Below are 12,384 nucleotides of genomic sequence, written 5' to 3' on the forward strand. Positions count from 1 at the left end.
CTTTTCTAATTTGAATTCTGCCTTTATACTGTTTGGGTTAATTAGAAACAGTAAAACAGCAATATAATAATATATGTAATGTTCAATACTTTATAGGATTTGGTATCACATTTTTTTAGCTTATTTAAGCTATTCTTTTAAATTATTTAATAATTTTGAAAAAAGTCAAAGTTATACTTGGAAAAGGCATTATATGGCAAGGAAGTTCCAATGTCTACTAACAAAAAACTATTTTAAAATTTACAGTCTTTTTAATTGCATGAAATGCTAATGTAAGACTATTTTCCAGTGGTTATCCAAAATGCTGATACACGATTAGTTCCACATGCATCAAGTTAATGGTACATTTGTCTTATTTGATACTCAATTATTAAGCAAGAGTTATTGATGTTATTTGGCTTCTAACAGCAAATTTCCAGAAACAGTCTGTGCCATTCTTGGTCCCAAATCAGACTACTGTAGAAATGCTGATGATTGAGGAATCTAATTGAGATCATAAAAATTCATGAACTAGTTCTTGTTGATAAATATTTCCTAATTTTGTACTTTTATTTACTAAAAATGTTGGCTTTTCTTGAACAGATGACTGTTGACTTGTAATTCCAGTGTCTATGCTTTGCTTTCTTATAGCATCCATTTGCACATTATTTTTGTAAGAATTTCTTCTATGATCTTTGTTGTTTTTTCTTCTTCTTCTATGATCTTGAACATCATTATTTGATTTTCTTTACTAAATATTGCTGTATAAACAATATTTTCTGAGGTGTCTAATTTTCATTTGACTATTTTAACAAATCATCCAATGGTGTTATATTATTTAATTTATGAACTTCGAGTATAGTTTTTAAAGGCTTTGAGCCATATTTGACAGGTAAGGCACTGAATTTGCTAATTGGTTTTACTGTAGAAAACATTCTTTCCAAGTTGCCATGTCTGGCACTCATTTCTTGAATAACAGTTTTATCAAAGAAGCCCACAAATTTTTTTGTTAGGCTGGAAAAAGTCTGTGAGAAATCATAGAGTTTGCTCCAGGATATGTTTTCAAATGTCTGCTTACTCGTTTCCTTCTTTAGTTTACCCTCTACAACTCTATGGCCCACTTTCAAAGATAGTGCTCGTATATCTCTTTTCCATGCAGTAGGCATAATTCTTTTAGGTTTGGAAGGAATAATACACTGATCACTAATTAAAGATTTGAGGATTTCACAATTTCTTTCTAAAACAAAATCTGGTCTTTTATGTGGGTAAATGTTTTCCTTTTCCATGGGATAGAGAGGAAGCCTATTTTTTGTCAAAAGTAACATTTGTACATATCCAGTCTCATGGAAAATTATGGGATTTGTGTCATTTTGTTCCTGTGGATTAAAAGAAAAGACTACTTAGTCACCAGTCCAGTGAGTCAAGGCGGCTACCTATATTTTTAAACATGAAAATAAAATAATAAGATATTCTAAAAATGACTACTAAGAAGTTTTTAATATGAACAATAATGGTATTCAAACAAAAAAAAACATGTACTTGTATGTGACATACTTCCTTCTCTTAATATTCTGTCAAAATGTTAGGGGTAAAATCTGAATTTCTGGCCTACTAAAACCCTTTTTGAATAAAGTGAGATATGACAAAATAAATACACTTCTTAGATGTGTGAATGTTGTCATTGGAAAAATAGGATAGTTGGTGGGATGGAACATTGTTCTGGCATTTCTTAGGTCCCACATTCAGAAATAAGAAGCATACCAAAAAAAAAATGAATCTTGAGTCAAAGATCTTAAGAGACATAATTAATTATAAGCCAAAATTACAAAGGCTGGATATTCTAATAAATAATTCTAAGAATATAAAAATATCTTTACAACATTATATTTATTCTTGTACTCCAACCCTTAGCACATAAAAAGCCTCAATATATATTTGTGGAATGAAATACCCAAAGTAATAGATTGACTTAAAAATAGACTATTTTGTCACAGCAGTAGCAAAATTTGTATATTTGACCTATTCACTAAACTCCTTCCCATATTTCCATTGTAGGGCAAAAAGATTAATTCCAAAGAAACTGGTCAAATATACATATTACCTGTATTTACTTAGCAAACTTTAAGTCAATGATTGCTACCTTTCCTTTAGAAATATAACTAATGAAGTAAGAAACCAGGATTATCCAGTTGTACATCAGTATACTTAGTGAGAAAGGTATATTATTGTCTACAATTACTAAAAAGATGATGAAAATATAATTTTACAATCCACTGGGATGTCAGTTTTACCCATTTAGCCACAGTAGTGGAGATCTGTCCTATTTTTGGTCTGTCCAATACCTCTGGGAATTTCCCACCTTACAAATCTATGTACTTTTACATAGAGGCAAAGACTAGCTTTCTAAGCCTCCCTTGAGATTAGAACATAGGCATGTGACCTAGGATCTGTCAATCAGATATACCTGAGATAGTCTTCTATTCAGAGAAATCAAACACTAGGAAAAGGTGGGCATTATGAAAGCTACTCTAGTGAGAATGGTAGCAGGTATACCTGCTTTGAAGGGCAGCAGTGGCAAAGGTCTTAAAAATAGTATCTCTTGGGATGCCTGGGTGGCTCAGTGGTTGAGCGTCTGCCTTTGGCTCAGGTCATGATCCCGGGGTCCTGGGATTGAGTCCCACATCAGGCTTCCCACAGGGAGCCTACTTCTTTCTCTGTCTGTTGTCTTTTCCTTCCTCTCTATGTCTCTTGAATAAATAAATAAAACCTTAAAAAAAAATCATCTCCTGCCCAGAATCAAAGTCACAAACTCCATAACAAAGCACGGGTCCTGGTGGAGCAGTCTGGGGTTGTAACTGGGTGACTCCTAACTGTATAGCTTTCAAGCCAGATTGTCTTAGCCTTCCTAGAGACTCTGGGAGCTACCAAATAGCCTTAAATGCATGTATTTTCTGGTTCAAAAAGCTAAAATAGATTGTTAGAAAGGTGAAATATAATGCAGTCATTTTTAAAAATGCCATTTTTGTTTTATATTTCTTTTATAATCAAGAAAATTTTATAAGCCTTCTTCATAAAGAAAAACACAAAACTTTCAGCTGTTGCAAAGGAATCCCCACTTTTGGGGTGGCAGTTCTAAAAAGAGCATTAAGAATCGAAGTGTTGTCACTTTGCAATGTGAAATTGAAAAAGTAAAAAGAATTTTTTTTAAGATTTTATTTATTTATTTATTTGTTTATTTATTTATTTATTTATCCATGAAAGACATACACACACACACAGAGGCAGAGACACAGGCAGAGGGAGAAGCAGGCTCCATTCAGGGAGACCGACGTGGGACTCTATCCTGGGTCTCCAGGATCATGCCCTGGGCCAAAGGTATGCGCTGAAGCCCCCCAAGGATCCCCAAAAAAGTAAAAAGAATTTATCAAAGATTCCAGTCATTAGAATATAAGATTCCTTTAAAGGAGTAATTATACACATATTTACTGAACTACAATAGATATTATTACCATTACCATATGAGAAGTTACTGTCTTTGCTGGACTAATGTTGATTATCTTGGCATTTGGCCTTTTCAATTCATCCTCAAAGCACAAGGGGAGCAAATTTTTCTTTCTTATGGAACAATATTCACTTAATTGATCATTTCTGATGGTTTTGTTTTCTTCTTTGCTAAAATCACCTGTCTGTGGGGGAGATTTTCTTCTGAAAATGAGAACAAGTTCAGCATAAATAATGATAGTGTTGATTTCAGTTTGTCACTTCTTGTCTGTCTGTCAATCCCTCAAAGTCACTGCCAACACTTCCCTCAAATCCAAGCTGAGGTGGAAGCTATACAATAATATATATGCCTCTTTGGCTCTTGAGTGTGGAGGAGATATATTATGCAGGGTGAGGAGAATACCAGGGGTAGAGAGATATTTGTCATATTCTTTGTTGAGATTCTGGGGTAAAAAGAGCTTTGCAAGGGCAGCTTCCTAACAACATAGGTTGGCCTCAGCTTTGTTAACAGAATGCAACAGTATGGTATGGTTACAGGCAGAAAGACAATGTAGTTTTCATTCCAGATTTCCTTTGGTTCACATAGGACATGGACACTGAGTTTAGTCTTACCAAGTTGGTTGCTATTTCCAGGATGAGTTAGCCCATATCAAAGGCCTGGCATGAGTGATGGACAGATAAGGTTGTGACAGAGGCTCAGAGTGTTCTCCCATAGTAATGAGAGTTGAGAATGGACCCTAACCAAGTTCTGAGAGAATAGACCATATATTCATGAACCACAGATGTCCACAGCCTCAGAATACCTAGAAATGAGACCAGTAGAGTACAAGGGCATTGACCAAGATGCTTGCTGAAGTACCTTTTCCTCAACATCACAAAGTCTAATGGGTATCTCATTCGCTTCCCCAGATATCATCTTAGAAAGAAACAGAAGGACTGAGATAAACTTAGAGAGGCTGTATATGTTTGCTCCAAAGTTTAAAACATACTAGGTTAACATGATTTTACTTAGTTTCAGGATCTAATAAGAAAGATCAGAACTTTATATGAAACTACAGAGCTACTTTTCTTACATCCATATGGTAGTCTAATTAAATGTGTCTCTACTAGAAAAACACAATTGTATTCTCTCCATTCATTTTTCTATGTCTTTTTTCCATTGGCCTATGAACTTGAAGCAGATAGAGCATGAGTTCAAGGTATGAATGTGATGCTGACTAGTAGCACACTCTTAGACCAGTCACAGGATCATAGTACAGGCCTAATGGTAATAATATACCCAAATAAATTCATTCTGGTCTACTAAAAAATAAAGGGCAGAATTCTTCCTGTTAGAAATATCAATGAACACAATAAAATATGAAAATGTTAAAATAAATACCTTTTATTGATATAATCTTCTAAGCGACCAGCCAAATCAAATGATTCCTCAGGGTTTTCTCCAGTTTGAGCTGAAATTATAAAATATTTTCATAAAATCCACACATATATCATGGAATTCAGAAAATACCTTACAGAAAATATTTTACAGTGTAAAAAACAATAGAAAGCACCTGGCATAGTGCTTAATCTATTTAACTACTTAGTAAGACATTTTTTTTAAAAGTAAGAGTTTATTAAGTGAACAAGACAGAACTGGAAAAGACTGAGGTCAAAGATCTGATGTCTGGCTAAGACACATCAAGAATAAAACTGGCCTTGGAGATTTTTGTGGAAGAAAGACATTCTTAAATTTTCAAATCTTTCCAACATGTAGTCATTATTAGACAATAGGAAGCCTCAGATGGTTAAACACTATTGGTAAAGAGGGATGTTAGTTAGCAGAGATCAAACTGACCTTGCCACCTGGCACGAAGGAAGTGTCTAGGGTTGAACTCTTTCAAATATGCCTGGCAGGCCCTCCAGCATTTTCCTACTTTCTTAGAAGTGTTCCTAGACACATATGCTATTAGCAGTAAATTCAACTTTTCTCTTGCTCTCAGTTTGTGTTCTAGTGCACTGCTTCCCAACATTTATTTATTTAGAGAGAGAGTGCAAGAGTGCAAGCAGGGGGAGGGGCAGAGGGAGAGAGAGAGAACTTCAAGCAGACTCTGTGCTGAGGGCAGAGCCTGACACAGGGCTCAACCCTATGACCCTGAGATCAGGATCCAAGCCAAAACCAAGAGTTGGACATCCAACTGACTGAGCCAGCCAGGCACCCTTAGATTATTTTATTTCTGGTGTTTTAGAATTTTGCAGAATTAATCTTTTGCTTTCTTTTTAACTTACTGAAGTAAAATTTGCATGCAACTAAATGTACACATTCTACATGTATAGTTTGGTGAATTCTGACAAATATATATACACTAATGGAAGCATCAACAAAATCAATATATTGAGTGTTTCTATTATTCCAAGATAGCTTCCCTATGCTCTTTTTCAGCAAGTTCATTCAATTTGTTCTGGTCTCTCTTCCAAACACTGGTTATCTCAGGGTTGGATACCAGTTTTGTTCCCTCAATGTATTATCTTCTCTTAACCAGTCATAGTTCTGTTCCTTTACATTGCATTCTGCGTGATTTTCCTAAATCTGCCCTTCGGATCTTTGATTTGGATGTTTATTCTACTCTTCATTACGTTTGATATAATTTAGGTTGTGCTTTATCATTACCCATTACCCTAAAAATATTTTCAGCACTGACAGCACCATTTCATTTTTGACAATTACCTTTTATATCTTTGAATCTTGTTTCACAGAATCCTTATTTTCTTTAATCTCTTGAGCTTATAAAACAGTTATTGTCTAAATTTCTTCCTGTTTCATGGGGTACAATTTCTGTCAGACTGTGACCATTAGCTATCTTTTAAAGTATCTCCTTTATTTGCTACAGGATATTTAAGAAGTCTCATGTTCTTGTTTTTCCATCTACTCATCTTTGAATCAGGACACTTAAATCCAGGCTTGATACTAGTTCAAAAATAATAGAAGGAAATCTTTGGACACTCTGTTTATCTGGATATTGTTAAATTCTCCCCTTAGAAATTAATAGGTGAATCCAGATATTACCGTATGTTACGAATTCAGGCATTCAGCTGCCTGAGCAAGCTAGTGAGGGAGCTGGAGCCCTGAAACATTATGAGGAAATTTGTTTCTGTGCACTATATGTTCTGTGAAACCTCTTCATGACTCTAATGAGGTAGTGATGGTGGTGGACACTCTGTTCATCTATGTGTGAAGTGACATGTGGGTGAGAGTCCTTCACCTCTCTCTTGCAATAAGCAATTCAGTTTGAGGAGGCATTTAGTCAAAGAAAGGCCTCATAACTCTTTCAATATAAATACATAATATACATATACCTGCAAATAAAGTAGAGTCTTTTTCCTTCTTGTAAGCACTGGATTGAATCTTGGGTGCAGGATAAATGGTTGTAGGATCCAGTGTTCTTCTACATGCTTGCTTAGTCTGTGAATATAGATCATGCAAAAGTTTAGGATTCTTCACCTGAACATCAGGAGAAAACAAAAACTATCTTAGGAATTATTTCTGTGTATATTGATAAGTAACTTAAATTTGATTATTCACATTTGGCATATCTAAGTATGATAACTAACAGCTGTCTAGTTCTTTAAATGCTTCCAATATAATATTTATTTAATCCTCAAACAAACCCCTATGATAGGGATGTTAATAACACTTTGTACAGGAGGAAAGAAATCTACAAAAATTTAAAAATTGGACTGTGTTCACACTTTTTGCTAACTTTTATTTTCTTTGTCCTCATTATATTCACATGCAAAATTTATTTGTCCAAATGCAGGGAAAGTCTAAAGTTCAAATACTGAGCAAAAAAACAAAAACAAAAACAAACAAAAAACCCTCTTTGTTTAAACAGAAACATTATTCAAACATAGAGTAGATACAGCAGAATACTTCTGAATGAAGGGGGAGAACTGGAAAAAGTGATCTAACTTTTCCAGGGTTAGGATTCCAGATTGGCTCTAATATAGAGGGAGACTTTGATGAATCTGCTATATCTCTATAAAGATTTTTGATGTTTTTATATTAACAATTAACTTGGTCAGGTTCAAAATACACTCTGTCTCTGGAGCAGCAGCTCAAATTTCAGTTCAGTTGTATCCTTAGCTGGGCTACTTGCAGTCTCCCTAAACATGCATGGTTCAGGGGTTAGTGAGAGACTTGGTTAGTGAGAGACTTGGCTGTCATCTTCAGTTCTCTTCTATTAGTCCCCTCCCTTCACTTTCTAGAAGCTTGGTTTGCCTTGAACATTGCTCTCTGGTTCTTCTCTCCAGAAAAAATATATCAGTTTTCTGTTGGAGTTTCAGATGACCCATTAAGTGCCAACTTCATCCACCCTTCAAGCCAAAAGTCATAAAAATAGCAACTTTGCCCCATGCAAGTCAGTTACTACAAGTTTCTATGGTTTTTTTTTTTTCACCTGCTTTTGTTCACTCTCTGGGGTCTTCGGGTAATATGTGTGTGTGTGTGTGTGTGTGTGTGTGTGTGTGTGTTTTTTCTGAGTTTCTTGTCCAGAGTTTATAGTCATTGTCTGAGACAGGCTGGTATAATAGGGCCTTACTCAGCCATACTGCATCAGAATTCTCCAGAGCTTTTACTGCTTCCATTATCTTTTCCAATTGCATTGTTCAATACTGGTATGGGAACAATACAAGATTATTTATAAATAATAATGGTGATATGTGTCACTCTTGCCATGTCATAGACTAATGTATTATCATTAATTATGAAATTGGTTATTGGTTTTTATATAGGTATACTTGTTAAAATTATGCTGATATTCTTTATCATATTAAGCAAGTATTTTCTGTAGTTTTATCAACAGTGGTTATTGAATTTATCAATTATATTTTAAATCTTGGAGCTATTAAAATAATTACAGTTTCTGATGAAACTCTAGACTTAGACTTGGCAGATATTTAGGGTGAGAAGGGAAACAAAAGTTGTAAAGAAGCAGGTTAACTGAAATTCTTTGGAATTTCTGAACCAGTTGTCACTTCCTCTATTTCCCACTTATCCTATCCCACATGCAAAGCTGTAGGAAACTGTATTTAATTAGCCCCAGGATAAATTAGTGCTCTTCCGCTAATAAACTTCCTGCTAATGTGAGTTTGGTTCCCAGAGTGAAACTCTCTTCTGAAGGACAGACTACCAGTCAGATTACTGATCTCCACCCTCTTATGCTAAAGTTAAGCTAGCTGGATGAGAATGCTGATGTATACACAGAAAAGTTGGCTCTCAATTCTGGAGAGATGTTTATTTATAAAATTAATGGCAGTTTCATAGAAAGATTAACCCATATCTTGATTCTTAAATATGAACAAATGAAGATTTATCAGGTATGATAAAAATCAATAATTTCAAAAACAACTATCATGATTTTAAAAAAAGGAACACCAACACCAGAAAAGAGATAATTCAAGAAACAGAAAATGACTTCAGAAAATGAACCCTAATATCCTCATAAAATGTTGAGAACAAATATAACAGGAAACTATGAGAAGAAAAAAAACAACTAAGAACAAGAAAGAAATTTAAAGTGTCATTACTGAACCAAAATGAAATAAAAGGACTAGAATAAAGAGCAACTATTCAGAGACAAAGAATAGAGAATAGTAATATAGAGGATCAATCCAAGAAATCTAATACCTGACCATTAAAGAACAGAGAAAATAGTGGAAAGGAAATGGGGAAGAAAATAACAGAAACTTTTTTTAAGACCTAAAGAAAGACATTTGACTTTAAAGTGGTCTGTTGAACACTGAGCAGAATGAATTGAAGTAAAATTACAACACTCAGACATATCCTCAAAACATTTCAAAACAACATTGATAAAGGGAAGATCCTAAAAGTTTCCAGAGGAAAAAAGTAAGATCACTTACAAAAGACTGAGAACTTTTCATTAGCAGCATTGAATGGCATAGGACAATGGGGCAATGTCATCAAAGTTTAGGGGAAAAAATGATTTTATACATATAATTCTACTTAGCTAAACTATCAATCATATACATGGAAAAAATAAATATATGTCCAGGCATCTGTGTACCATCCTTAGAGAAGTTTCTTGAAGACATATTCTAGAAAAAATAAAGATGAAATCCAAGAAATAAGAAGACATGGAGTACTAGAATTTGGCAACTAAACCAGGAATGGGAAGACCCAGTGATAATTGCAGCGCAGGCTTAAAAATAATGGGTCAAATTTAGAACAAAAAGTCACTGAGCTCCAATGAACAATTCCTCCAAGAAGATTGGAAGGGGTTCTACTTAATAGAACAAATAAGGTGTCTCTGTATCCACATACAATGAGAAAGTTTCATGTTTCTTTTTCAGAGGCTGCCTATCTTATAGGTAAAGAACATGTATCAGACAGTTAGGTTCTTCCTAGCTCTGTTATTTATAATTGAACTCAGCCAAATTACTTCTTCTTTGTACCTCTTTTTTCTCATCTATAAAATAGGAATAAATATAGTACTTACTTCATTGAGTCATTGGGGATGTAAATTATACATACACATACATATACATATATCCATGTATAGGTGTATGTTTATACTATACAGGTACTTTAAGTACTACGTAAATGTTTGCTATTATTACCATTCTCCACAAGAAAAAAAAAAGGAAGGCAACTAGAATATTCAGGAATAAATACAGAAGTGTACAGGACAGTCAAGTTCTCAATATGATGTAGACTGACAAATGGCATTAGTTTTTGAGTAACTGATGGAGAATAAGATAAAGGAGTCTTTATTTTTACATTTTACCCATTGAGAAGAATCGTAATCCTAGCACATTACTTTATTCTACAACGAATGATTATTTGCAATATCATAACAGCATAGATACTGTTTGTAGTTTTGACTTATAGAATTAAGCTATAGACAAAACATGACGGCTTAATCAGAGTTGCAAAATTGACCTCAAAATAATGTCAAAGATATACTTGACTTCAGGACAAAGGTGTGGAGGAGAGCGGGAGAAAAGGATAGGACAGCTAAAATCTTCATCTTATGTAAAGGGGAATCAGGGGTTAGTGACTGAAGTTGATATAAAAGAAAAATATTTAGATATTTTATTTTTCAGTACAAAAGTGAACAATAGAGAAAGCAAAAAAGTAACTATCAAAGATCCAGAAGGAGGGGCACCTGGGTGGCTTGATCTGTTAAGCATCTACCTCCAGCTCAGGTCATGATCCCAGGGTCCTGGGATCAAGCCCCACATTAGGCTCCCTGCTCAGTGGGTAGTTGCTTCTCCCTCTCCCTCTCCCTCTGTGCTCTCTCTCTTAAATAAATAAATAAAATCTTAAAAAAACAAAAACAAAGATTCAGAAGAAAAAACAAGGGAGAAGTGTAGAGTAGTATAAATAAGTTAATTCAAATATGTTTTACTGATTATTCAGTAGATAATATTTAAAGTAGATAAATAAAAAAATAGTACTAGAAGCTCATTTTTTAAAATTATGGAGTTAATCATAAGAGGAATTACACCCCCCACACCCCACCCCTGGCAAAGTTAAACATGGTTACCTTTGAAAAGGGGAAATTAGAACAACAAATATGGGATGGAGGTGCTTTGTGTTCTTATTAGCTTTCCTGTATTATTTAATTTTTTAAAAGTCAAATGAATATTTCCATTTATTTTTTTAAATTAAAATGTTGCATGTTTTCTAAAAGATGCTACTAAATTTATTATAATAATTATTATTTAAAGATTGTATTTATTTATTTGAGACAGAGAGAGAAAGCATAAGTGGGGAGGAGGGTCAGAGGGACAGGGAGAAACAGACTCCCCACTGAGCAGGGAACCCCATACAGGGCTTCATCTCAGGACCCTGAGATCTTGACCTGAGCCAAAGGCAGATGCTTTACCCACTGAACCACCCAGGCACCCTGCTAATAAATTTATTATTATGAGTAAACTTCTGATGTTACAATATATATATCTTGAAAGATTTTTATTAAACATGAACCTAAATAAAACATGTTGTCAAACCACTATGTTGTACACCCAAAGCTAATGTAACATTGCATATTTATAGTACAATACTTCAATTATACTTCAGTTAAAAAAAAAAAGAGTATTGTTGGTCCCAAACCTGTTTATGGTAATTAGTACTGTAATTATATACTTTAAATAACCATAGCATGCTCAAAAAAAAATGGTCTTGGATACACATGAGAAGATTACAAATGGATACATATTTTCGTATTTTAAATTAAAACGAAATATTTGTTATGCATGCATAGTTTTTTTATGATGTCCTGTTTTAACTGACTTTATGATAACTGTTCTTCCTTATCATATTCAATAAATAATTTCTGCTGTATGGACTGTCAGGCAAATAATATATTATTTTCCGCATTTTCTCTGTACATAAAGTTTTAGTAATATCAAAGATGAAATCACTTTAAAATTTTATGTTTTTGAATCCTAAAATACATTTGAATTTGGGATTTATAGAAGTATATATAAAATTGTTAGTGTTAATCTGAATTTCTTCCAAGTAATTGTTAAGTGGACAAATTTAACCTACCTCAGCTGTGTCCTTAAGATAAAGAAAATGTCTAAAAGATCTTGATTTCAGATTTTCTTTCACTGGCTCTAAAGAAACAAATCCAAACATAAATGATATTTCCATACTATTAGACTACTTCTAATTTTACTACCAATAAACTATTTTCTCTACTTCTAGCAAACTTTTTAGAAATGTAATTTGATAAACTTAGGTGCTTACATATTACCTTTACATTTTCAAAGCTAAATGTATCCTAATTTGCTTTTAAAATGAGTTTCTATTAATAGGATATGACTTTTAGTTATTTATTTCTGACTATTATCAAACTATGGGGGTCAGAACTGGGTTTTGCATTCTGCAAATATATATAT

The 12,384-nt window shown here is 33.8% G+C and overlaps 1 protein-coding gene across 1 annotated transcript in view; it reads right to left on the reverse strand.

Moving 5' to 3' along the window:
* Positions 1-782: 782 nt before the first annotated feature.
* The window catches only part of CUNH1orf141 (chromosome unknown C1orf141 homolog), a 29,634-nt gene continuing 18,032 nt past the window's right edge, over positions 783-12,384 (reverse strand). Inside the window, exons 4-8 of the mRNA XM_055305249.1 lie at positions 12,032-12,099; positions 6,817-6,961; positions 4,862-4,931; positions 3,495-3,684; positions 783-1,355 (exon numbers count right to left, since the gene is read on the reverse strand). Coding sequence (XP_055161224.1) covers positions 783-1,355; positions 3,495-3,684; positions 4,862-4,931; positions 6,817-6,961; positions 12,032-12,099 — 1,046 coding nt within the window. The remainder of the gene's footprint in view (positions 1,356-3,494; positions 3,685-4,861; positions 4,932-6,816; positions 6,962-12,031; positions 12,100-12,384) is intronic.

The sequence above is a fragment of the Nyctereutes procyonoides genome, unplaced genomic scaffold (genome assembly GCF_905146905.1).
Source record: "Nyctereutes procyonoides isolate TBG_1078 unplaced genomic scaffold, NYPRO_anot_genome, whole genome shotgun sequence".
NCBI classification, from domain to species: domain Eukaryota; kingdom Metazoa; phylum Chordata; class Mammalia; order Carnivora; family Canidae; genus Nyctereutes; species Nyctereutes procyonoides.